General features: G+C 35.9%; 7 protein-coding genes and 1 pseudogene across 7 annotated transcripts; 3 read left to right on the forward strand and 5 right to left on the reverse strand.

Moving 5' to 3' along the window:
* Positions 1-2,395: 2,395 nt before the first annotated feature.
* On the reverse strand, positions 2,396-3,778 carry LOC132785767 (arrestin domain-containing protein 1-like). Its single transcript, XM_060792041.1, has 3 exons — positions 3,598-3,778; positions 3,169-3,488; positions 2,396-3,112 (listed from the first exon to the last, which is right to left on the reverse strand). Exons 1-3 carry the CDS (start codon positions 3,707-3,709, stop codon positions 2,594-2,596), a joined length of 951 nt encoding a protein of 316 aa, XP_060648024.1. The 5' UTR covers positions 3,710-3,778; the 3' UTR covers positions 2,396-2,593.
* A 1,079-nt stretch (positions 3,779-4,857) lies between these two features.
* LOC132786246 (arrestin domain-containing protein 3-like) lies at positions 4,858-6,277 on the reverse strand. Its single transcript, XM_060792730.1, has 3 exons — positions 6,123-6,277; positions 5,653-5,972; positions 4,858-5,592 (listed from the first exon to the last, which is right to left on the reverse strand). The coding sequence occupies exons 1-3, from the start codon at positions 6,232-6,234 to the stop codon at positions 5,065-5,067; spliced, it is 960 nt and encodes a 319-aa protein (XP_060648713.1). The 5' UTR covers positions 6,235-6,277; the 3' UTR covers positions 4,858-5,064.
* A 2,843-nt stretch (positions 6,278-9,120) lies between these two features.
* Positions 9,121-11,115, reverse strand: LOC132786719 (juvenile hormone esterase-like; annotated as a pseudogene).
* Positions 11,116-11,532: 417 nt separating this feature from the next.
* LOC132786451 (juvenile hormone esterase-like) lies at positions 11,533-13,507 on the reverse strand. Its single transcript, XM_060792983.1, has 4 exons — positions 12,462-13,507; positions 12,085-12,408; positions 11,896-12,028; positions 11,533-11,828 (listed from the first exon to the last, which is right to left on the reverse strand). Exons 1-4 carry the CDS (start codon positions 13,474-13,476, stop codon positions 11,639-11,641), a joined length of 1,662 nt encoding a protein of 553 aa, XP_060648966.1. The 5' UTR covers positions 13,477-13,507; the 3' UTR covers positions 11,533-11,638.
* Positions 13,508-14,088: 581 nt separating this feature from the next.
* LOC132784899 (arrestin domain-containing protein 17) lies at positions 14,089-16,611 on the reverse strand. Its single transcript, XM_060790794.1, has 3 exons — positions 16,396-16,611; positions 14,565-15,584; positions 14,089-14,503 (listed from the first exon to the last, which is right to left on the reverse strand). Exons 1-3 carry the CDS (start codon positions 16,508-16,510, stop codon positions 14,232-14,234), a joined length of 1,407 nt encoding a protein of 468 aa, XP_060646777.1. The 5' UTR covers positions 16,511-16,611; the 3' UTR covers positions 14,089-14,231.
* Positions 16,612-17,097: 486 nt separating this feature from the next.
* Positions 17,098-19,272, forward strand: LOC132785701 (arrestin domain-containing protein 3-like). The gene is made up of 5 exons (XM_060791915.1): positions 17,098-17,311; positions 17,591-17,737; positions 17,808-18,016; positions 18,077-18,677; positions 18,736-19,272. Exons 1-5 carry the CDS (start codon positions 17,197-17,199, stop codon positions 18,957-18,959), a joined length of 1,296 nt encoding a protein of 431 aa, XP_060647898.1. The 5' UTR covers positions 17,098-17,196; the 3' UTR covers positions 18,960-19,272.
* Positions 19,273-19,605: 333 nt separating this feature from the next.
* On the forward strand, positions 19,606-22,443 carry LOC132786502 (arrestin domain-containing protein 2-like). Its single transcript, XM_060793043.1, has 5 exons — positions 19,606-19,868; positions 20,964-21,107; positions 21,168-21,379; positions 21,440-22,010; positions 22,065-22,443. Exons 1-5 carry the CDS (start codon positions 19,754-19,756, stop codon positions 22,289-22,291), a joined length of 1,269 nt encoding a protein of 422 aa, XP_060649026.1. The 5' UTR covers positions 19,606-19,753; the 3' UTR covers positions 22,292-22,443.
* A 384-nt stretch (positions 22,444-22,827) lies between these two features.
* LOC132786503 (arrestin domain-containing protein 17) lies at positions 22,828-25,039 on the forward strand. The gene is made up of 5 exons (XM_060793044.1): positions 22,828-23,026; positions 23,665-23,793; positions 23,850-24,067; positions 24,133-24,709; positions 24,768-25,039. Exons 1-5 carry the CDS (start codon positions 22,912-22,914, stop codon positions 24,950-24,952), a joined length of 1,224 nt encoding a protein of 407 aa, XP_060649027.1. The 5' UTR covers positions 22,828-22,911; the 3' UTR covers positions 24,953-25,039.
* The last annotated feature ends 1,397 nt before the right edge of the window (positions 25,040-26,436 follow it).

Here is a 26,436-nt window from a genome sequence, read left to right on the forward strand (position 1 = left end):
ATATAAATTAAAATATATATATGTATGTATATGTACATACGTATGTACATTGTATGTACTACAATTAAGAAACAATGACGAACAAAATATTTTTTTTTAATTGTTCGTTATTATAGCACGCTATCAGTTAGTCCAAATCATCTCTTTCACTTGAATAACCAGCAGCTTTCGATTTTGCCTTAAAGATATATTGGAAATATTTTACTTAGAACAAATGAATCTGTGAAATAAGGTCTTACCTATAGTTATTGTTAAATCTACATTATATGTTTGTATCCTTATTTTTGGTATCAAAAAGAGAAGATTAAAGATAATATCTTTTTATCTTTTTGTTTAAATACATATTATTACTTGTAACTAAGGCGTATTGAATGGGTCAAGAAAAAACTTACGAAAAAAAACCAATTAGGATTTTATGTGGGAATGAATAATAATCATATTTTAATATTTGCTGTCCGTAGGGCAGAAGTGTTTTCAAGATCGTGCAGGAGGGAAAGTATGCAATATGCAGAAGGCGGTATTTATATCCATCCCATAAAGTACATATGGGTAATTCTCTGGTAAATGTCGCGTGCGAACAGTTTTACAGTGACAAAAAAAACATAAACTAAAACAATTTGAAAAATAAGTGAAGGTTATTCTTAAAGCTTTGGATTAGCACTATTTTTAGAGCTAAGATTGATTTTAGGAAATTGTTCTGTTTTACGATAAAATATAAAAATATGTTCATTTTTTGGTTTTGCGTACGAATTTGTTAATTTTTGCAATTATCAGAACAGAAAACAAAACAGAAAAACATTTTTAAAACCATTCTTAGCTCTAATTAAAGTACTAATCTAGAGCTATAAAAATAACCTTTTCTTATTTTTAAAATTGTTTCAGAATATGTTTTTTTTGTCACTGAAAAGCTGCTCGCACATCCCTCAGAGAATTACCCATATATGGGTTCTTGATCAACGTCAACAGCCGAGATTTCTGTGACTATTTGTAGGTTATAACAATCTTAAATCAAGATTGTTATGCTAAATTTGTATTTTAAGATTAAAAACATCTTATTTGAAGATTAAAATTTCAATTTAATAATATTTTAGTCTAAATTGAAGACTCTAGTCGGTTCGTATATATAAAAGGATTATATATTATCATTTGTAATTAAAAAAAAAGAACATGCGGTAAGAATAAAATGAAAATAAAGATAGTACAAAATAGCTTAAAGCAACAAACATATTAAGACTTAAATAAAGATACTTGATTTTGTTAAAATACTTTTTTTTATCGAAATGAGAATGTTATACTCAAATTATTGTATCTCAATGATATCATTATATTAAAAATATATAGTGGCGAAACATTTGAAATTGCAACTATTGCCGACCAAAAAACTTTTGTTTGTCAATGAATCCATTAAAACAATAAAATACAGACAAGTTGAAGTTATTTATTGTTCATGTAGAGTGACCAATGATATATCTGCCGATAATATAAATATAACATAAATATATGGATGAGCTGGGTAATTTTACGTAAACCTAATTACAAACATTTCATTTGAAATATTATTAAACAAGTGCGCTCGACTATGAGATACCCGCTACCCTTTTTGAATAAAAGGAATAAAAGGAAGGATTGCGGTATTTTTTAAAATATACCAAAAAATCGAAAAATATTAAAAATATACCAAATGGTATATTTGTTATATCGATATAGTACCACATTTAAAATATACCATAGACGGCACAATATACCAGATTGTCAGCCAAGCAACTAAGACCCCTAGTAAGTAGGCGTTTTTGCCCATAAAAACTATTTTTTTAATAACATCCACAATTTTTAACGAAGCGCAACCAAATTTTCAGGAATCATAACTACTATTGTTATTATTGTATTGTTAGTATTGCAAAATTCGCAGCTCTAGCTTTAAAATTACGTGTGTTATTCGATTTTTTTTATTTGCGAGAGCGGAAGGGGGCTTGGCAAAAATTTGAAACAATCTGCGTGCAAACATATGAAATGCTGTCGAAAAATATTATAGCTCTATCTCTTATAGTTTGTAAGATCCAGTGTTTCATACGGACAGACACACAGATGGACACGGCTAAATCTTCTCCGCTATTGATGCTGATCAAGAATATATAATCTTTACGGGGTTGGAGATGCCTCCTTCTGTGTTACATACATTTCCTGAAGGCACAAAGTTATAATACCCTTCTACCTTATGGGTAGCGGGTATAAAAAGAGTTGTATTAAATTTTCTACATTCTACTAATAAAAACTTCCTTTTCATTTTCACAAAAATCTTTTGAATCTTCGCACCTGTTCTTAAAAAAAAATCTAATTATTTTCTATTGATTTAAATGAAGTAGCCAAGCATTTCTTTTGCATTATGGAAATCCTCAAATGCATACTTTAATAAATGCATAATCTTTTGTGTTAGATGTATTTTATAAATACAGTATTACAAAGAATATTATATAAAATAGACAAATGTATATTATTTTGTATTTTAAAGAAATGCAGGTATGTATATTCAAGTATTTGTGTATATTTGTATTTGTATTTCCATTGCAATGCCATCCGAGTGCTCGAAAGAAACTCAATCGGTTTCGGCAATTGGTGCTGTTGCAGTACAACTTTCGGTTGGATTTTGAATACTCTGTATCAGAGGTTCGGTGCCAATTATGATCGGTGTATCTATGTTCCAATTTAAACAAAAGCCATATTGCATGCTGATCCCAATCGCATATCGTACTTTTATAATTCGGCCTATTGCATCTATAGATGTGGGTGGCACGGGTGGTACTACTAGAGTAGCCCTAATCAAGCGCTTCGATAATCGTTTTACAGATTCTGTGAGTACACATGATGCGAGAGTCTTTTCACGTTCACGGGGTTTAGCAATTGAGCGAGTTGACCCGAAGCTCATGATTTGTTTAAGGCATAGCTGGACATTTTGCAAATCATTGCCTACCGACTGGTTATCAATGCATACAGTGCAGCTGATCTTTTGACCAGGCACATAGCCTCCGAAAGGTATCGTTAGAGTCAGATTGGCTGGACCTGAAGAAAAGGGCCAGCAGCAAAGGCTCTTAATATGTTCGCTTTCAATGGGAATCTAGGGGAGAGAGAGAAATATTTAAGTTGTCGACATGAAGAATCTAATGGACGTACCTTTGCTTCTTCTAATAAGTTAAGATTGTTCGGCTGTATTACTCTAATCGCCTCTTTATATATATGGTCAGAGTGCCAAAAACGATCAATAATTAATGCAACGTGATAGAATATTCTTCCACATGGAGATTCGCATGATGATGGGCATGTCAATGGGAGCGTAAAGTTAAATGCATAGTTGTAAGTGCCTGGAGAAAGTTCTATCGCGTTACTGTAATCCATACGTTCGCTTAAATAACACTGAGTTCCGTATTGCATGGGACTTGACGCGTTTTCATATGGCATCACATTTGCCTCGCCTTCCAATAATATATAAATAGCTATTTGGACCAAGAGAATAAAATATTTAGATATTGGAAGAGAGAGAGAGAATAAGCAGAGTTCAATTAATAGCTATACATACATATATACAAATAAAATAATAATTACAATTAACTGAAAGTGTATCCGATGTTGTCATCACAAATTGTCCTCTGATTTCCTCGCCGCCATAGAAAATAGCACTGCCCTTTTCGAACTGAACAAAGGTTCTTATAGGCATTTTCGAGAGATATATTATATCTTATTGTGAATGTTTGTAGAAAGCGACGCACGTCTATCCAGATGCGAAGCAGAAATATACTGCCGAAATTTTGTTTGGAATCAAATGTTTTTTGGCAAAAAATATAAGCAAAGCTTATAATGACGTCACCACTTAAGAGTTCAAAGAGAGCGCCAAAGCTTATAGTACACAAGGGAGGGAAAATCAAGATAAAGAGTAAACAAATATTCTGGTGTTCACTCTTATTTTTATATTAATAAGAGTGTATGAAATAAAATAAACAAGTCCGCACACATCGAGTTCACATTTACCAAGCACAGAACTTTTATAAATATAAGTGGGCTGTGCACTATATTTAAATTAATACCTTTCGCTACATTCGAGTTCTTTGAGTGATAAGTGAAATAAATTCATTGATAATAATTTGTACAAAGAAACGAATCAGGATATGTTTCAATTGACAAATGTTAAATAAAAATTAAAAACAATTTAGAAAGCTACAGTTGAGAAAAACAATGCAGTATTATTCTTAGAATACACAAAACAATTATACCACAAAAATACTAAAATATACCTATCGTTATAATTCGTATATTAATATAGTACTACGATTAAAATATTTCAAAGAGAATAAAATATACCAGATTGTCAGCAAAGGCTAGGAGTTTTCCTCCATACAAAAGTATACACTGAAAGTGCCGTGGCAAAAATTGTAAACAAACTTAATCTACATGCAAGGACAACAAGTTCTGTTATTATCTCTATCTCTTATAGTTTCCGAGATCTATGTGTTCATAGATGACTATATCGTGTTGGTTGTTGACGCTGATCAAGAATATATACTTATTACGGGGTTGGAGATGCCTCCTTCTGTGTTACATACATTTCCTGAAGGCACAAAGTTATAATACCCTTCTACCCTATGGGTAGCGGGTATAAAAAAGTTGTATTAAATTTTCTACATTCTACTATTAAAAAATTTCTTTTCATTTTCACAAAAATCTTTTGAATCTTCGCACAGTATTTTTTTCTGTTGTTTATTGGGTTACACCTGTTCTTAAAACAAAAGACAATCAAATTATTTTCTATTGATTTAAGTGAATGAGTCAAGCATTACTTTTGCATTATGGAAATCCTCAAATGCATACTTTAATAAATGTGTTAGATGTATTTTATAAATACAGTATTACAAAGAATATTATATAAAATAGACAAATGTATATTATATTATATTTAAATAAATGCAGGTATATTTGAGTATTTGTGTATATTTGTATTTGTATTTCCATTGCAATGGAAACAACTCAATACATTTGGTGTCTTTAACTATAGCCGAGCGAGTGTTCGAAAGAAACTCAATCGGTTTCGGCAATTGGTGCTGTTGCAGTACAACTTTCGGTTGGATTTTGAATAATCTGTATCAGAGGTACGGTGCCAATTATGATCGGTGTATCTATGTTCCAATTTAAACAAAAACCATATTGCATGCTGATTCCAATCGCATATCGTACTTTTATAATTTGATCTATTGTCTCAATTACCTCTAGTGTTGTGGGTGGCACGGGTGGTACTACTAGAGTAGCCCTTATCAAGCGCTTCGATAACCGTTTTACACATTCTGAGAGTACACATGATACGAGAGACTTTTCACGTACGCGCGGCCTATCCATTGAGCGAGTTGACGCGTAGCTCATGATTTGTTTAAGGCATAGCTGGACATTTTGCAAATCATTGCCTACCGACTGGTTATCAATGCATACAGTGCAGCTGATCTTTTGACCAGGCACATAGCCTCCGAAATGTATCGTTAGAGTTAGATTGGCTGGACCTGAAGAAAAGGGCCAGCAGCAAAGGCTCTTAATATGCTCGCTTTCAATGGGAATCTAGGGGAGAAAGAGAAATATTTCAGTTGTCGACATGAAGAATCTAATGGACGTACATACCTTCGCTTCTTGTAATAGGTTAAGATTGGTCGGCTGTATTAGTTGTATCGCCTCTTTGTATACATGGTCAGAGTGCCAAGAACGATCGATAACTAATATAACGTGGTAGAAAATTTTTCCACATGGGGATACACATGATGATGGACATGTCAACGGGGCGGTAAAGTTAAATGCATAGTTGTAAGTGCCTGGAGAAAGTTCTATCGCGTTACTGTAATCCATACGTTCACTTAAATAACGCTGAGTTCCGTATTCCATGGGACTTGACGCGTTTTCATATGGCATCACATTTGCCTCGCCTTCCAATAATATATAAATAGCTGTTTGGACCAAGAAAGTTAAATATTTAGAAATTGGAAAAGAGAGAGAGAGAGAGAGAAAGTGAGAGAGTGAGAATAAGCAGAGTTCAATCAATAGCTCATACGTATGTACATACATACATACATATATACAAATAAAATAATAATTACAATTAACTGAAAGTTTATCCGATGTTGTTGTCACAAATTGTCCTCTGATTTCCTCGCCGCCATAGAAAATAGCACTGCCCTTTTCGAACTGAGCAAAGGTTCTTATAGGCATTTTCGAGAGATATATTTATAATAATAGTATCTTAATATCTTATTGTGAATGTTTGCAGTAAGCGACGCACGTCTATCCAGACGCGAAGCATAAATATGCTTCCGAAATTTTGTTTGGAATCAAATGTTTTTTTGGCAAAAAAATAAGCAAAGCTTATAATGACGTCACCAGTTAAGAGTTCAAAGAGAGCGCCAAAGCTTATAGTATACAAGGGAGGGAATAGCAAGATAAAGAGTAAATTAAGACTCTGTTGTTCACTCTTGTTTTTATATTACCAAGAGTCTATAAAATAAAATAAGCAAATCCGCACACATCGAGTTCACATTTACCAAGCACAGAACTTTTATAAATATAAGTGGGCTGTGCACTATATTTAAATTAATACCTTTCGCTACATTCGAGTTCTTTGAGTGATAAGTGAAATCAATTCATTGATAATAATTTGTACAAAGAAATGAATTAGGATATGTTTCAATTGACAAATGTTAAATAAAAATTAAAAACAATTTAGAAAGCTACAAAGTACACCAACTTAATATACCGCAAAAATACTAAAATATACCAAAAGCTATAATTTGTATATTTATATAGTACTACATTCAAAACATTTCAAATAGAACAAAATATACCAAATTGTCAGCCAAAGTGAGGGGTTTCCACAAATGCACAAAATTATTGTGCCCTTCTATGGGTAGCAGAAATAAAAAAAATATATTTTTTTACAGTTTTGCACTGCAGTTTTTAATGTATATATATATATATATATAGGCTAATTTAATTTACAAATGAATTTTTTGGTCAAATTTATCTGGAAATTCATTACAAAATAACATGTTATTTTTATAACAAGTTATATTGTTTCTCTAATAATTTTAGTATGTACCAATTATGAATGTGTTTATGAGTGTATATATGCGAATAATTACAAAATTCTGATTTTACTCGTCAAGTTATTGTAAACAGAGTTAGTAGGATTATCTCAAGTTGTTCATAAATTGAATATTAAAACAATTAAGATTTTGTTGTGTCAATCATTTTATATATTTTCAGGTACAATAAATTAGAGTGGTTTATCTATAGGTACTTTCTTTTTTTATGCGGGAATATTTTTTATTTAATATATTATTACGTGTGGAAAATGTAACATTATTCATTTCCAGTGTATTTGTTTCTAAATTAAAAAAGTTCATATCAGTAAAACACCATACAAATATTTATGCGTGCTTTGACTTACCGCAATTGTCAAGGCTTGGAGCCGATGGTTCTGTTGTTTCCGCTGGAGTGTCAGGTGTCTGAGGCTCCCATTCCGTCTCCGCAATTGGAGCCGTTTCAGATGTTGGAATTTGAATACTCTTTATCAAAGATTTGGTTCCAATAACGATCGGTGTATCTATGTTCCAATTTGAGCAATAACCATGTTTCATACTTATTGTAACAACATATCGTATTTCTATAATTTGCCGTTTTCTTGTTGAGGGTGGCACAAATGGCATTTGTAGAGAACCATTCAATAAACGTTTTGACAATCGGTTTACACATTCTGTGAGTACACATGATGTGAGCAAATATTCATGTTCGCGTTCCCTAGAAAATCCTTCAGGTGCGGTTGTCGAGAATCTCATGATCTGTTTCAAGGATAGCTGGACATTGTGCAAATCATTGCCTACCGCTTGGTTATCGATGCATACGGTACAGTTAATCTTTTCGCCAGGCACATAGCCTCCGAAGGGTATCGTTAGGCTCAGAGAAACTGGACCCGAAGAAAAGGGCCAACAACAAAGGCTCTTGATATATTCGTTTTCAATAGGAATCTAGGGGAGAATGAGAAATGTTTACATTGTTAACATGAAGAATGTATGAACATACCTTTAGGTCTCGGTATCTGTTAAGATTATAAGGCTGTATTACATTTATTGTTTCTTTGAATACTTCGTCTGAGTGCCTATAGCGATCAATAACTAATGAAATCTGATAGGATATGCTTCCAATTTACGCCTCACATGATGACGGACATCTCAACGGGAGCATAAAGTTGAATGAGTAGTTGTAGGTGCCTGCAGGAAGTTTTCTTCCACCAACACAATCCACGTGTGTATTTAAATATGACTCAACTCCCTTAACCATTGGACTAGACGTGTTTTCGAATGGGTACACTCTTCCCTCGCCTGTTAATAATATATAAATAGCTACTTGACAGTTGAATAAATTCTTTACATTGGAGAAAAAAGTTATAATTACAATTGATGTTTATCTCTTCGGTTGTGCATAAAACAAATTGTCCTTTGAATTCCTCGCCGCTACAGAAAGTCGAATTGTCTCGAGCAAATTGATGTTAAATTTGTGTATACTCGTATTATGTATTACTCGTATTGTGAGTCTCTGTAGTAAGCGAAGAACTTTTATCAAACCGGCAAGCAGAACTAAACTGCCGAATTCTCGTTTAAAATCCAATTGCTTTTGGCAAAAAGTGTAAGCAAAGCTAATAATGACATCTTAAGTTAAGAGTACCAAAGCTTGCGGTGTAAGAGCGTGGGAAAAAAAACATTTGGTTTGAATACCTTGTTTACTTTTCTCTTTAAACTTAATGCAACAAATGAAGTAAAATAGACGAGTATTAGCGCGAGCCGAAACAATATGTGAATTGTATGTTGTATAGCATAAGATCTCGTTTTTCTTGACTACAAAAACGACTTGCTACGGTCCTCCTTCTCCAGTTATTAATTTAATAAAAAAATCATACAATTAGTTTAACTTCTTTATGTTAAAGTTTGTACCCACATACATTAAAATAATTGTTCTCAAAATGTGCTCAGACATAAATAAAATTATTTTGTTTTTAATATTAAAAAAAAAATGTCATTAAAACAAATTTAATTTTTTTTATATGATGATCCTTTTTGTGGAATTGCATTTATGAATTTATTTACAATTAAAATACAATTTTTTTAAGCTTAAGGCAACATATTAATCAAAAGGTATTATAATTTGAATAGAAAGCCGTTATAAGTTTATGTTATATACGCGATTTTTTGTCTCCAGTGGGAATCGGAAATAATTTATCCCAAAACTTGTAACGTTGCTCATTGATGTTGCCAGATTTGATTGTCATTTCTTCATCAATTTCTAAATATTTTGGATTTTCAGTATTATATAATGGCCAGTTTAAATCGCATAAATATTTATCAGTTGAATTATTAGGATTGCTAAAATATATCAATAAATATTATAATTTTCACTAGTGTAAATATAAAATGAATATTATTATTTACCTAGTTGAAGCAAATCCAGTCCACATACGCGTAAGTCGTTCGATAGTCGTATTTTCAGGATCGGTTATATTAAAGAGGGGAGATATGAGCGGCACTTGGAACAGATATAAGAGCTCATCGTGATGCATCGCCCCTACAATATAAGTAGTATGTCAAATATGTATTCACTTCAGAAATAAATCTACTCACCAAAAGTTTTATTAGTCTCAGGATCTTTAAGAAAACTGTAGCGTCCTTTGTAGCGGAAATAATATGTATAAATCGGTGTATGAGGAGCCATCAAGCGCATAAATCGATTGTATCCAACACCTATAATTGCATCACTGTATAGTCTTCCAAGCGCTTGCAATGAACCAGGATTCTCAATAGCTTCCCCACCGAAATATTCATTGCGAAGAGCAGCACTTATTTCCTTAGAGTGGAGTGTGCCCCGTTCATATAGCAATACTATGGGTGCATAATGCTCCCAGTCGGAATTCAGCATGCCACGTAATGTATCATTTCGCAGATCAACTATACTCTGAATGAGATTAGCCATAATTCTTAATTGGGAGATAAATACTCACAGAATGCGGCCGACATAAACTCGAACTCGGTTATACCCGAAATGAGAGGCACCTTATAGAAATTTCCACTATGCGCAGTTTTATGAGGTTCTTCTATAAGGAAGCGTTCCTGTCCATGATCCTGTTCTACTACAATTTGCCAGTTGAAGATGGGATTCCAGCCAAACTCAAACATGTCATTGTAAGAGGTAACAAAGTCCATCATAGGTTTCTCGCGGAGGCAGCTGACCAAATCTTTTAGAGGTGTCTCCGGACACTTCAGTAAACGGGCCTGTCGCTGAGCCACCACTATGTCCGATGTATTATAGGCATATCTTCCGTATGGCGATGCACTCATACAGATTCCCCGATGAAAAAGTCCTCTAGACATTGGCGATAACATGTGTAATGCTATACTCACACTTCCCGCACTGTATCCCAGTAATGTAACTGATTTTGGGTCACCTCCAAAGTGATGAATATGCTGTTGAATCCAGCGAAGTGCCAGCACTTGATCCTTGAGACCTGCATTTCCAGGTGCATCTGCACTGTCTGTGGCGAGGAATCCCAGTGTACCCAGTCGATAATTCAGTGATACTAGCACACAATCACGATCCATTAAATTGGCTGGCCCTGCAAGATATTTGCTCTGCCCAGAGAACACATAGAAGCCACCTGGATGCAGAAATACAATCACAGGCAACCGGACACTTTTATTTAAGTTCTTCGTGTATACGTTGAGACGTAGACAGTCTTCTGAGACATCTGTCATATTGTCCCAAGGCTGAGGACACATGGGACCATCCTGACTAGCATCAAATGTAGCGGGTGCCCAGGGCTTCACAGGTTTTGGATTCTTGAAACGCAACTCCCAAGAGGCGGCTCTGCATAGCGTATGCCGCGAAAAGCGTGGAATGGAACTCCCAGTCTCGATGTTAGATTGACGCCATGAATCCGACCCAGATCCAAGTCGACCTCAACACCTAATACACCTGAGTGGAACCACAGGCACGCTATCACGAATAAACTGAACATCTTTCTGCTACGATGCAGTTCTTACTGATTTTACTCATGTGCAAGTTTGTTTATTTATAGGGCAAGTTAATGGTTCTCAGAACTCAATTCGTGGTTTTACCCAGCGCCGTTCTCTGATCGATTCAGATTATAATTACGAAACTTTTGAGCTTTAGCTCTGTTGAATGACAGTGTCAGTTGTCTGTATACGTTCTGGTAATATAGAATATTATATTTCGAATAAGCTCTTGATTAACAACTGACTAAAAATTGTTGTAGTAGTTTGTTTTGGCTTCAGAGATAAAAGTTTTATGAGGTTTTTTAAATACTAAGAGATATTTTCGCTCATTTGAGTCAACAGGTGTGCAAAGAGAGATATTCTCTTAGTATACAACTACAAAAATATTATCATTAAAACAAATTTTATTTATTTTATATGTGGAATTGCATTTATGAATTTATTTACAAAAAAAAATTAATTTATTTAAGCTTAAGGAAACATATTAATCAAATGATATTACAATTTGTATATTTGTATTTGTTTTTTTTTTTTATAGATTTGTATATTTGTTTATGTTATATACGCGGTTTATTGTCTCCAGTGGGAATCGGAAATAATTTATCCCAAAACTTGTAACGCTGCTCATTGATGTTGCCAGACTTGATTGTCATTTCTTCATCAATCTCTAAATATTTTGGATTTTCAGTATTATATAATGGCCAGTTTAAATCGCATAAATATTTATCAGTTGAATTATTAGGATTGCTGAAATATATCAGAAATTATTATAATTTTTAAGTAGTTTAAATATAAAATGAATATTATTATTTACCTAGTTGAAGCAAATCCAGTCCACATACGCGTAAGTCGTTCGATAGTCGTATTTTCAGGATCGGTTATATTAAAGAGGGGAGATATGAGCGGCACTTGGAACAGATATAAGAGCTCATCGTGATGCATCGCCCCTACAATATACGTAGTATGTAAAATATGTATTCACTTCAGAAATAAATCTACTCACCAAAAGTTTTATTAGTCTCAGGATCTTTAAGAAAACTGTAGCGTCCTTTGTAGCGGAAATAATATGTATAAATCGGTGTATGAGGAGCCATCAGGCGCATAAATCGATTGTATCCAACACCTATAATTGCATCACTGTATAGTCTTCCAAGGGCTAGTAATGAACCAGGATTCTCAATAGCTTCACCACCGAGATATTCATTGCGAAGAGCAGCACTTATTTCCTTAGAGTGGAGTGTGCCCCGTTCATATAGCAATACTATGGGTGCATAACGCTCCCAGTCGGAATTCAGCATGCCACGTATTGTATCATTTCGCAGATCAACTATAAACTGAATGAGATTATCCATAATCCAGAAGTGGAAGAAAAATACTCACAGAATGCGCCTGACATAAACTCGAACTCGGTTATACCCGAAATGAGAGGCACCTTATAGAAGTTTCCACTATGCGCAGTTTTATGAGGTTCTTCTATAAGAAAGCGTTCCTGTCCATGATCCTGTTCCACAACAATTTGCCAGTTTGAGACGGGATTCCAGCCAAATTCAAACATGCCATTGTAAGAGGTAACAAAGTCCATCATAGGTTTCTCGCGGAGGCAGCTGACCAAATCTTTTAGAGGTGTCTCCGGACATTTCAGTAAACGGGCCTGTCGCTGAGCCACCACTATGTCCGATGTATTATAGGCATATCTTCCGTATGGCGATGCACTCATACAGATTCCCCGATGAAAAAGTCCTCTAGACATTGGCGATAACATGTGTAATGCTATACTCACACTTCCCGCACTGTATCCCAGTAATGTAACTGATTTTGGGTCACCTCCAAAGTGATGAATATGCTGTTGAATCCAGCGAAGTGCCAGCACTTGATCCTTGAGACCTGCATTTCCAGGTGCATCTGCACTGTCTGTGGCGAGGAATCCCAGTGTACCCAGTCGATAATTCAGTGATACTAGCACACAATCACGATCCATTAAATTGGCTGGCCCTGCAAGATATTTGCTCTGCCCAGAGAACACATAGAAGCCACCTGGATGCAGAAATACAATCACAGGCAACCGGGCACTTTTATTTAAGTTCTTCGTGTATACGTTGAGACGTAGACAGTCTTCTGAGACATCTGTCATATTGTCCCAAGGCTGAGGACACATGGGACCATCCTGACTAGCATCAAATGTAGCGGGTGCCCAGGGCTTCACAGGTTTTGGATTCTTGAAACGCAACTCCCCAAGAGGCGGCTCTGCATAGCGTATGCCGCGAAAAGCGTGGAATGGAACTCCCAGTCTCGATGTTAGATTGACGCCATGAATCCGACCCAGATCCAAGTCGACCTCAACACCTAATACACCTGAGTGGAACCACAGGCACGCTATCACGAATAAACTGAACATCTTTCTGCTACGATGCAGTTCTTACTGATTTTACTCATGTGCAAGTTTGTTTATTTATAGGGCAAGTTAATGGTTCTCAGAACTCAATTCGTGGTTTTACCCAGCGCCGTTCTCTGATCGATTCAGATTATAATTACGAAACTTTTGAGCTTTAGCTCTGTTGAATGACAGTGTCAGTTGTCTGTATACGTTCTGGTAATATAGAATATTATATTTCGAATAAGCTCTTGATTAACAACTGACTAAAAAATTGTTGTAGTAGTTTGTTTTGGCTTAAGAGATAAAAGTTTTATGAGGTTTTTTTAAATACTAAGAGATATTTTCGCTCATTTGAGTCAACAGGTGTGCTAAGAGAGAAATTCTCTTAGTATACAACTGCGTTTATATGCATTCGTTTTATTATGCTAAACCAGGCGTTGAAAATTACCCCTGGTGAATAGGAAATGTGGAACGAATACAAATGAATTGTTAGGTACATTTGTTTGCAAATGCATTTCTTATACTTAGTAGACCAATATTCATTTTTGAAGTTTTTGAACTAAATGAAGTTATAGTAGAAATGAAGTTCTTTCGTTTCGTCAATCGACTTGTGACACATAAAATTCAGTTTTTATAAGCTTGTTTATTTATTTGATATCTTTTGAAGATATTTGGCAAACAATAACGTATAAGCATACAAACTTCATATATAGCACATGTCTCTAGTTGAAAATATAAATACTGTAAAGATAAGATATGGGTGACTGATAAATTTCTCAAATCTCGACCGGCGATTCCACTGGCTCTCTCTCCTGTTGCCTACTTTGGCTTTGGTCTTTCATTGGCTGCTTCTTCTGATCATTCTGCTCAGCTCGTCTACGACGACGGTGGCGTTTCTTAGGTGGAGGATTAGGGGGTGGACTTTGGAAAGTGTCCACGTCAAAAACGGGATATCGAGGAGTGAAACGAGCCGCCTCACTCACAGTATTGGCATCCGTGTCCGCTATATCGGCGGTCATGAACATTGCCTGTTCGTAGGTTGGTGGAGCTGAAGTAATAGATAGAACGTAATCAATGGAAAACCACATTAAATCACTTAAATAACTTACGTCGATCTGGTACTACATTATCCTCAATCTCAAATTCATCGTCACCGTCTTCTGGTAGCTCATAATCCTCTAGTTCCTCTGTTTGTTCGTAGCCTCCGTTCTGAATGCCAGCTGCGAGTTCCATGGCTCTGGCTGAGGTGCTTGGCAATTCGTTGGGCAGAGGGGCGCAGACTGGTGAAGCAGCTGGTCCAACGGTGACCAATGGTACATTGCCAATGGTAATGGGTATAACGACCTTCGGATTGGCCATCAACCAGTTCATGACCGCGATAATGCGCACTTCATACGACACTCGCACCACCTTGCTGAGATGTTCACATGTGGGAGCCGTGGCTGGAATGCGGAATGATTCCGTGTACGACTTCTGGCAGTGATGAGCAACAGGACCACTCTCGCGCTTGGCCAGCATAATCTTCTCGGAAACAGTTTGCATTGCAGGAATATCGGCTGTGTAGGTGGCGCGTAGGTAGAGCATGATCATTAGTTTGGAGCAGTCGACACTTGAGTCATTGCGCACATCGGCATGGATGAGCATAAACTGCCCAGGCACATAGCCTTGCTGCTGCAGAGTCACCTTGATGTGCACCGGTTTTGCGTACATGAAGCAAAAGTATTCCATGGCCTCACTGCTGGCCGGTTCACGCAGTATTTTATTTTCCTGATTTAGATCGAGCAATTTCAGCACTGTGAATCCAACGTTGGTGGTGCGATTTGAGGCGCCGGCACGTATAAATATCACCTTGGCCAGATAACGTATATGTCCATAAATACCCTCGAACGATGATGGACAATGGTTGGGTATGGGACAGGCAAACGTGTAGGTGTAGGTGCCAGCCTCAATGGTCATCGTCTGGCCTTGCTCAGAACCCATTAAATATGTCGTCGAGGCGATGTAATCCTCTCGACCAGTAAAGAAACGCTTGCGTCCGGGCTTAAAGTTCGCCTGGTTGGTGGCCAGCGTGCGACCATGTTTTCTACGCCACTGAGCGCAGGCATATCCGCAAATCTGTAGTTTAATACCTGTTTAATGAAGAAAATAAAATATTTATCTTATTGTCGATCAAAAATTTTATATTCGTTATAGAACTCTTAACTTTTAGAAATTTATTTTGATAACCATTTTTTAATTTAAGTAGAGTATAGGCAGTTAATAGCAGTTTGATATTTATTATAAAACAACGAATGATAAGAAAAGGTACTCTTACTCTTTACCATACAAAAATAGTTTTTATAATCATTTTTCATGTCGCAGCAGCCAATACTCTCATTTCTATTAATTTTAATATAATGTATAATATATAATATAATATATTTATTTATTATTTATTAATAACCATTTTTAAAAAGGAGAATAGAGCGTTATAATTATTAATAATTCAGTCCACATTTTTCTGATACTTTATTGAGAAATCTCTTATTGTTCCTCCACAACTTTCGTATATAAATGACTAACAGTTTTTAGCATTTCCTGAACTTCAGGCCCGTTAAAGTGTTATCAGCCATGTAGATCCCCATCGAATTCTGCACCCACTACCAACAACTATAATTTTGTGCTTTGTTTGGCATCAATTATTTAGCATTTGTTTTGTCTGTGCCAATTTCGGGTTATCACCAAATTACGAATGGCATAATGGGTTTGACGAAAGAAAAACAGAACAGAAAAATCAAACAAACCCAAACACATAAAATATAGTTGAGAGATAAGATTGCGGTCTGATAATTGCGAGGCCAATTCACATACATATATGTATTATATATATATGTATGTATGTATAAACGCATATTTGTGCCCATATAATAAAATGAAAGTACTTTGCAAAGGTTCACATACCTCGGAGTTTTTTCGATTTATTAAAATTGACAATCACCTTGCCGGTTACGACTTGGCCTGTAAAATATGTCCCGTGCTCATTTTGGTCAAATGTAATAATACAATTGTTGGACATATTATGGCGCCCGAGGTTCGGTATCGGTTCTCTGTATACTCGTCAAGTATGTTAAATGATTCTCGCGTCCTAGGCGTAAAGCTGTCCGAACCAGCTCGTTGTTAAACGCTAACTGAGTTCGTTTCGTGGTACTAACACGATATTTGGAGCCCATAACAATTTCCGTTTGCTATCTTATCACTAATACTCTCTGTAATCCGAGACATCGGTGTTATGATAGACTATATGAGCGCATTTCTGTCTGCCATAGAGAGACGATGACTTTCCTTAAAAGTTCTCTTTGTAAGATATCTTTGACATATATCAAGCCCACAAGTGTGCAAGAAGTAACATATTTTTGTTGAACTTTCAAATTGTATTTTACTTTTTAACAGTAACATATTAACTTTGAACTTCAATTAACTGATATTTCACCTAATGCTACTTAAGTATATGTTAAGTATGCGATTTTTGGTTACAGACATGTCAAGTAAAACATTCTTTTACTGCATAACTAATACATAATAATCATATTGATAAGATAATGTTTGTGAACTTATACGACAAAAAAAGTATTTTTATTTTAAATTCAGTGTGGTTTTAACTGCTTCGCGAAACACTGACAACGTGGAAGACAATAATCATAAATTCTTTTCTTTATGTGCTTTAAAAATAAACGGAAATAGTTCAAAATACTAATTTTAATCATGGTTGTAAGCTGTGAAATTGAGTTTAGGAATAATACCCTCGGTACTTACTATGCGGGTCAGGTTATTTCAGGGACTGTTGTCCTAAATGTGGAAGAAACAGTGATGGTTCAAGGTAAGTTTCGAAAGCATAGCACAAACAAAAAAAAAGTAAAACGCAATATTTGGAATTTTAAAAGATTGAATGGATCACAAATGTCAAGGTTATTTGTGTGGCCATACAATATGATTCATGTTTATTTATAACATAGTTATCTATTTTCGTAGCAATTAACGGGGGGAACCCTGTTGGTTCGCTCAGTGCAAACGACAATAAAATAATCAAGTTACAATTGAATTTTTGATTTCATTGAGATTTATAGAGATTTACTAATGTATTAATTTCACTATCAAGCTGTCATTTTAAAGATAAGAGGCTATGCTTCGACTTATTGGACAAACTGTAAAACAGATGTTGAGAACAAGACAACTACAGAAAGTTATAGTGGCCATGAAGATTACATTAGATCAAAAGTTGAACTGCTCAAAGCTGAAAGAGTTGGTAAGCCAATGACATCCGATAATAAAATATTGAATAAATTTAATGTTTTTTTAATTTGTGCATTCTATAGAAGTCGCCCTTGACCCAGGCAGCCATGTTTATAATTTTGCCTGTCAGATTCCTGCCGTGTGTCCGTCCTCCTTTGAAGGTACCTATGGACGTGTGCGTTATATGGTGACTGTTAAGCTTATTCGACCTTGGAAATTCGATCAGATATTTTCACGCCCCTTTACAGTACTGAAAGTAATGGACCTAAACCGAGAAGGGCTTTTCCTTCGCGTAAGCACATTAATGTATATTCAAACTACATATAATAAATTATTAATTTTTATATATCAGACGCCTGCTCATTCAGAGGACCAGAAAACGTACAATTGTTGGCCATGTCGCTCGGAGCCACTTAGACTACATTTATCACTACCTCAAAGAGGATATGTTCCAGGCCAGACCATGCCAGTGACATTGCTGGTAACCAACGATAGTCACGTGCGCCTCGAAGAAATCAAAGCGAGCTTGGTAATGATGGTGCTTTACTACAGCCAATGTAGTGTGGAAACGATCAGCGAGAGATTTGTGGTTAGCAACAAACAGGGCGAGGGTGTCACAAAGAACTCCAAGAAAGAGTTCACCTTTGACCTTCATGTACCAGCAACACCACCCACTTGCTTTGACTTGTGTCGCATCATTCAGATTGCCTACCAAGTGGAGGTGGAGACTAAAGCCAAGGGTTGGCACATTAACGAGAGAGTTCACATGCCTGTAACCATTGGGAATGTGCCTCTTACACGACAGCTAGTACAACAACAGCCACGCCCACTTTCTGTCGAAGTTGAGGTCGTAGCACAACAACTGAATGAAAAAGCATTGGTATTGCTGGAAGATCCAGATTCTCAGCCTCCTCTGGCTACTCCCAATCCTTGGGCAGTAGATGATACCATACGTGAGTTCGTTCAATATTAATTTGGCTCTTCATGTATTATAAATATTCACTTTTATAGCGCCGCCAAGCTATGCCGAGGCCATGCACATCGTACGTCCCGTTTTAATAAAGCCTCCCAGGTCAACTCCAAGCAATAGAAAGGTGGTCAACCCATCATGCACACAGAATGAGGAGGAATGTGACTTTACTCCGCTTTACGCCGTGTTCGATATAACAAGTCCCATAGAACAACTTCAGGATCAACAGAGCACAGAGAATGCTAATGGCAGCACCTGGATATGAGAAATGGTCATATTGAAAAGTCAATACAAATTGAAGTTAATTATAGTTTATTGACTCGTAAACTAAACGTATATTTTATATATTTTCCATGCTTCAATGTAGTCATATGTAGTTTAAACAAATATTTATTTATACTGCAGGTATTCGATTACGTCTCTGTTGATGTTGCATGCGATTGTTGCATTAAGTTTATCAACATACGACTATGGAGTTATACACTGCAATAAAATTGATTTGATAAATTCAATAATTTGAGTAATTTTAATATTAATTAAAGCAGTAAATTTAGTGAATTAGCACTGAATAAAATTGTACGCCAAATATATAATATGTCTCCATCATTTTGTATACTTCAAATATATTTTGCAAGGTTTAACGCAGTTTCAAACCAGTGTTTGGCGAAGTTACCACAAAAATCACCCCGCTATCAGATATTTCTGTATGCAGTGCACTTGGCGAAATGTATAATTTATAATTGTCACACGCGATAAGATAAAACATTGTCCATTGGACACACAAGGAAAGGTTTGTTTCAATTTCAGTTTGTTTCAGCTGAGCAAATGGGAATGTTTCTCTTGCCACGGAACTTGCCAAACTTGTTGCGCTCTCGCGAAGCGAGCGTATGAGTTATAATTACAATCAAATCAGTCGTGTTTTGGATTCCGATTGCGGCAAGTGCGATTCGCCGCGGAGAAGCAAATAAAATTAAGTGCCTATACTTAATTGTTGACAATCGATTGAGAGTTAGAGTCGTGAATTCATTTAGTCGTGTTTGCATATTGTAACATCGCATAATGGGTGTCACCTGTGTAATTGACTTCGATAACAATCCCTATGGCACATACTTTGCTGGCCAAGTGGTAACCGGCAAAGTTACATTGAAATTGGACAAATTGAAACTGGCTAAAGGTAAATGAAAGTTCTACTAAAATATAAATCGCAAAATTGTGCAACTTTGGTTGCGGCTGAAGTGTCTCAGTGTTCTTTCCCATGACTCATTCTTATCTTATCGAGCAAAGATTTTAAGACTGTTTGTGACAATATTATATATTCTGAGGATAGACCAGTAGGTTAGCATGGTGACTCATCATTATAAAAGTGTAATGGCACGCGCAAAATTTTATGAGCTGATTGCTTTTAACAGGGTTCGATTATTGCTATTAATCGATTATACTGAATTTAGTTGATATTAAGCCTGTTCAATAAAGACTACTACACAATTTGTTTTGGAAAAAAAGTACCAACGAGATTGGTAATGATAAATAAATTATCTTAAGAGGCAAAGATTACTAAAGTATTTTGAAATAATTAAACAAGTAACAAAATTATAGTCGAGTGTGCTCGACCGTTAGATGCTCGCTACTTATTTTGAATAAAAGCAAAACAGAGCGGTATAATTCTTAAAATGTGCCAAATTAACATACTCAAAATATACAAAAATATACCGAATGGCTTATGTATGTTGGTACTATATTCAAGTATACCATAGATTACTTAACATTTTAGATTATCAGCCAAAGCAACTATCGCCCTATTGTAGAAGTAGTTTTTTGTCAAAGAAAAGTATTTCTTAAATAACTTCTACAATTTTTATCTGATGGCATCCAAATTTTCAGGAAAAATACAATAGGTCTTTTTATCTGCACCACATTTTAATCTTTTCGTTTTGGCTGTTTATTGGGACTTTATTGGGTCGCAGATGCCTTCGTCTGTAGGCACATAGTTATAAGACACTTCTTTCCTTTCCATAGTAATTGTGATAAACTGTAATATATTTACTGACAAATTCTGTAAACAGATTTAAACGAAATCATAACTTTATTTCTTAGGATGTGAATATAACGATTAAGAAATAACGCATGATGTAGAGTCTACATTGTAGACTTAAATATTTGTTTTGCTTTTAAAGTTAACAAAATGTTTACCCTTCTACAAGTATTTATAAATAAAAATATTGATTACAAATAAATAATAACAACCTTATCCATAATTCTGTCAATTTAGCTGTTACTTTAAACATTAATGGATTTGCTGAAACACATTGGACAGAATCAAGGGGCACTGGTAAAGATAGAACTACCGATACATATCGAGGACGGGAGGACTACATAGCATCCCAGACTTACCTAGTGGGTTCTAATTTTAGTAGTAAGTATCTGAACCAGATGTCAAAAGTTTTCTCACTTAACAAGTACTTTATGTTCTCAGCGGAAGTTTCCCTTGAACCCGGTGTCCACGTCTATAACTTTACTTGTCAGATTCCCGCCACTTGTCCCTCTTCCATAGAGGGACACTTTGGCAGAATTCGCTATATGACAAAAGTGTCTATTGTGCGGCCGTGGAAATTTGATCAATCTTACACACGTTGCTTTACGGTACTCAAAATGATGGATTTGAACTACGACAGTCCACTACTAAGGGTAAGTATACAATTTGAAAAGGATTAAGAGCAAAAGTGCAATGTGAAATTTATCTTTTAGGTACCCGCTCATTGCGAGAGCCTTAAGACCTATTGCTGTTGGCCATGTACATCGGATCCGCTACAACTGCAATTGACGCTGCCTCAGACTGGCTTCGTGCCTGGTCAGATTTGCATTGTGGACATGCTGGTCACTAACGACAGTCACATACGTGTGGAGCAGCTGCAGATCAGTCTGGTAATGATGGTTACTTACCATGCCTCACATTTCGCGAGAACCTCCTCCAAAAATGAGCGAATTGTCGTGACCAAGCTAATGGGTGACCCTGTTCCTAATCATTGCAAGAAACAATTTAAATACTCTCTCCGTCTGCCCGCCACGCCACCAACTTGCTTTAACCTATGCCGCATTATTCAAATTGCATATCAAGTTGAGGTGGAGGCCAAGGTCAAGGGCTTTCATAGGAATGAGGTTGTGAAAGTACCTTTGACTATTGGCAGTGTGCCGTTGACCGAGCACCTTCAGATGCAGCCAAGAAATCTGCAAAGTTATCCAGCTCAAACTCTGGATGTGGCAGGACTGGAATATTCTTCAGAGATAGCCACAGCGCCTCCTGGCTCTCCAGGCATTCGTAAGTCGAACCACAGATGTGTAATATTTAATACTAATACCCGTATTATTTTAGCACCCCCTAACTACGAGGAAGCTGTGCATATGCGTTCTACTTTGGGTGGCAAGACCAATGACGAGTTTGAAGGAAGTGCACCGCCAAATACTATTAGCTTGGATGGCTCCGATTTTAGCCCACGCTATCCCATATTTAATATTCCGACAGCACCTATGGATGTCACGGACAATAATAATGAAAACTTTAACAGCGACTCAAATGCAAACAAGGGAACTTGGCTTTGACCATGGAATCGCATTGGACTGCAAAATACAGGATACAATATAAAACCTAAGGTTGCCTAGTCGTTATTGAGATCGGATTTACAGCTAAAATAACCAGAAAAGTACAGATATCTGGAATTGCCATCAGTGTTAAACAGAATTAGCACTTTCAAAATAAAAAAGTTTATGATTATTTTTATGCTTAAATCTGCAAAAATTCTCAAGAGTTTACTCGTGTTTTCTTCGTTTATTTCCGCATTGTTATATTATTCGAGGCGTAAGGGCGCCTTATCATTAGTTCAGCATAAATTTGAACATAGCACACAGAGTGCTAACCATTGTCAAGGTTTGTTCAGTTGCGATAACTGCGTATCACTTGAGGGATAACATTTAACTCTTCTACAGTCCGATTCCATTTTGTTGCGTTCATACGATACGAACTTGCGTCCAGCCTTATCGCTTATCTTTTTCCACAATTATAGCAAACAGTCGGTCTACGACCAAATGCGACCCACGCACTCATTGTTCACACCTACTTAAATTAGTCGCGACTCGTTGTTGAGCCTAAATGTGTTGCTCTCGGACTTCGTCGGTTTGTGAAACAAGTATTTAAATAATTTCGTGAGCTTCCGTTTGATAAAATGGTTGTTACGTGTGATATTAGCTTCGATAATAATAAGGATGGCACATTCTATGCCGGACAGTTGGTTACCGGATGTGTGACCCTAAAATCGGATAAAATCAAGGAGGTGCAAGGTATATAGTCGCATGCTTATTGCGAATATGAAAAACTACTCTATTCGACGGGGACAAAGTCAAGTGCCTTGGCAATTTACGTATCATGAATTTAGATGTCGGCGAATGAAACTTTCCTTACATATTATAAATACCTTGACGATAGCGATAAATGTGTTAGTGTTGGTATATAATACGCTGATAGACTAAATAAATGTATATATTACTTTATGACGACATTGATTTAGATAATAATTCGTTTTTATTTTTTTTTTGCGAGTGCCATGAAGGAATGTTAAAACTTCCTAGATAAGAATTGTTTATAAATAAATATGAGGTATTTAATCAACTTGCACTGCGAATTATAGTTCGTGAGTACTAAGTGCTTTTAACCTTTTGGCGTGTGTATAAGACCATTAAAAATGCTTATCAAAGTCGGTTATTTTAAGGCTGTGTTATTGGAAATTTGAATGGCCTTTGCTGAGCCAATTTTCTGCTTATTTACTGCTCATTAAAACGTGGTTAAGAAATCACTTTATGATTTCTGTAAATATTTACCGGCAATAAATTGTTGGTCTGCCGGCAGCTTATCACCATTAAGACGGATTATATCATATTGTTGATAATAAAGCAATTTTAAAACTTTATCTATACGGCAGCTGCACTAGTCAAAGTCGTTGGTTACTCAATTACGAAATGGAGCGAACGGAAGATGGCATCAACAAATCTGTTTGCCGGTCGCGAGGAGTATTTATCATCGCAAACTTATTTATTGGGATCTGAGCAGAGTAAGCTATTTAACTGTTTTTGTTATAAATATATGTAAATAATATTATTTAAATAGGCAATGACAGACATGCCATACAAGCGGGAGTACATAATTATAATTTTGCTTGCCAGCTGCCCTATCAGTGTCCCTCGTCCTTTGAGGGTCGGTATGGTTGTATTCGATATATAGTCAAGGTGTTATTGATCAGACCCTGGAAATTTGATCAGGCATATACACATGGAATTACAGTTCTTAAAATGATGGATCTAAACACTGAAACGCCTCAGTTGAAGGTGAGTTTATAGCAAGAATATAATCTAGACTTCAGCTAGAATTCATCGATAACTTTCTTTTGTAGCGTACCGCCCACAGTGAGAACTATCGCACATTCTGCTGTGGACCCTGCAAAACGGAGCCCATTAAAATGGAGCTGAATCTACCACAAGCAGGTTATGTGCCTGGCCAGCGTATTCCTGTCACAGTGGTTGTCATTAATAACAGCAATGTGGCTGTCTCCGAGTTGCGACTTTCACTCGTCATGTTGGTGAGGTACTTTAGCCTGACGCCAGAACATTCGCGTGTGGATAGAATTGTAATATCCAAGGCCAAAGGTGATTCTATACTGCGACAATCCACGCGATCCCTGACAATCGATATGGACGTCCCTAGCACACCGCCAACATGTGTTGCCCTCTGCAATCTGATACAAATCGCATACCACCTAGAGGTGGAGGCAGTAATCAAGAGCCTACGAGAGAAGCAACTGATAACGATGCCCATCACAATTGGTACCTTTCCTCTCGCCGTAGCTACGGAAAATGGTGTTGTACGACAACAGCCACCAAGGCGTAGTGGACGTTATGAGTTGCCGGAGAATGAGCTGCCTGTTGTGAGAGCAATATCTAGCGAATTGAGACAAGACTCTCGAGATATTGGTAAGCAGAAGTGGAATTTGTGTTGAATAATTTTTAATTCATATATTTAATTGTTTAGCTCCGCCCAAGTACGTGGAGTCAAAGCACACGTTGCGTGGTAATATCAATGAGGAGGAGCTCCATGCTTTTGGCCTCAACGAATTTGCGCCCTTATATCCCGTTTACAGTATTCCCAGTCCAGCGCCTGTTATTTCCCCCAACAGTCAGAATATTGGATTCGTTAACCAAAGCTTTGAAAAATAAACTTTGTCAAGGGGTGCGTCGAAAGCTCTTGGCTGTGCTTTTATTTGTGAAATATATGTATGTGTCTGTAATACAGATTTTGTAAATTCTAAAAAGTTCGTTTACATTTGGGACACCAAAAAGCTCTTATACCTTGGCGTTTCAATATGTGATTTTATTATGTTCGTCTCAAATATTTGTTAGACTTTATCCTTGAACATTTTGTATTACAACATTTATAAGGGATGAAAGTGTGAGTTGTATGTAACATATAACAGAGCGAATGTTCTTCCTTTTCATGGGACCATATACATAAGTATAACAGATTGTGCTGGGACCAATTGTGGGAACAGTTCAAATTATTATACAATTCATGTTGTCAGGTATATTTAGATCTTTATTCACTTGGCTTTGTTATATAGTATGTCTTTCGGGGATTTTACAAAATATGGTCACAATAATTTTGGGGTTTCCAATTGGGAATTTAAGCAGTTGGGGAAAAAAACGTTCATTTGTCAGACAATCATTTAATAAAGAAGTCCAAGACTGTGTGACTTTACTAATTGTTAAGCAGTTTAAAATTAAATTAATGTCTTTTTGTTAAACTGGAATATCTTAGTGTTGGGAAAATTACCAATGTCGTCTGGCAACCATTCGTGTATAACAGAATATACTTTAAGAAAACCTAACAAAAGGCTAACCATTGCAAATTGTGTAGGACAGTATTATAACTTGAATGAAAGTTGCACAGTTTATGAAATACCAGTTTATGCTGCTTAGCAAAGAACATTATAAAAAGGATTTTCATAGGTTTGTGTGTAATAAAGTTGGTATATAACAGAAATTTATAAATGTTAAAATATAAAAGTTTTCCAAATACCTGTTTCCAATTTAATCTAATGTTTCTAACAGTTTTATATGTTAGAACTCCTGACTAACATATACCGATAGCATAGAATGTTTCATATAAGAGAATTAAGTCATGACGTGCCATACTGGAAGGCTGCACTGCTTGCTCTTAAATCCTTGTCCCAAAATGTCTGTTAAGTTGAAAGTTACAAATGTTGTACTGCTTATTAAAAAATCATGAACCGCTTTATATTATGAAGTATATTAAATATTTAAATATTCAATAACAAGTCATGTAGCTTTAGTCAAATATAAGTATACGACTACAAAATCTGAAGCAGCCGAATCATTAATTGAGTAATTTAAAGGTTTGTAATTCTTTACAGTAAATAAATAATAGACATAATACTTATAATTTCCAGGAAAATTAAATTAATTTAATGATGTCAAAATTACTAATTTTTTTAAACAGTTTTTTTTGCTGTGCTTTAAGACATTTATTGATTTCGGTTAATTATTTCTTAATACCTTTTAATGGCAGAATAAGTCGCAGCCTTTAATGCCCGTCTGTCGGCAGACTTGCGATAACAAGCACATCGCATGAGGATTAAGTTTTAATCAGCTCGACTACACAGTGATACTATCTGCATGGGTTA

The sequence above is a fragment of the Drosophila nasuta genome, chromosome 2R (genome assembly GCF_023558535.2).
Source record: "Drosophila nasuta strain 15112-1781.00 chromosome 2R, ASM2355853v1, whole genome shotgun sequence".
NCBI classification, from domain to species: Eukaryota; Metazoa; Arthropoda; class Insecta; order Diptera; family Drosophilidae; genus Drosophila; species Drosophila nasuta.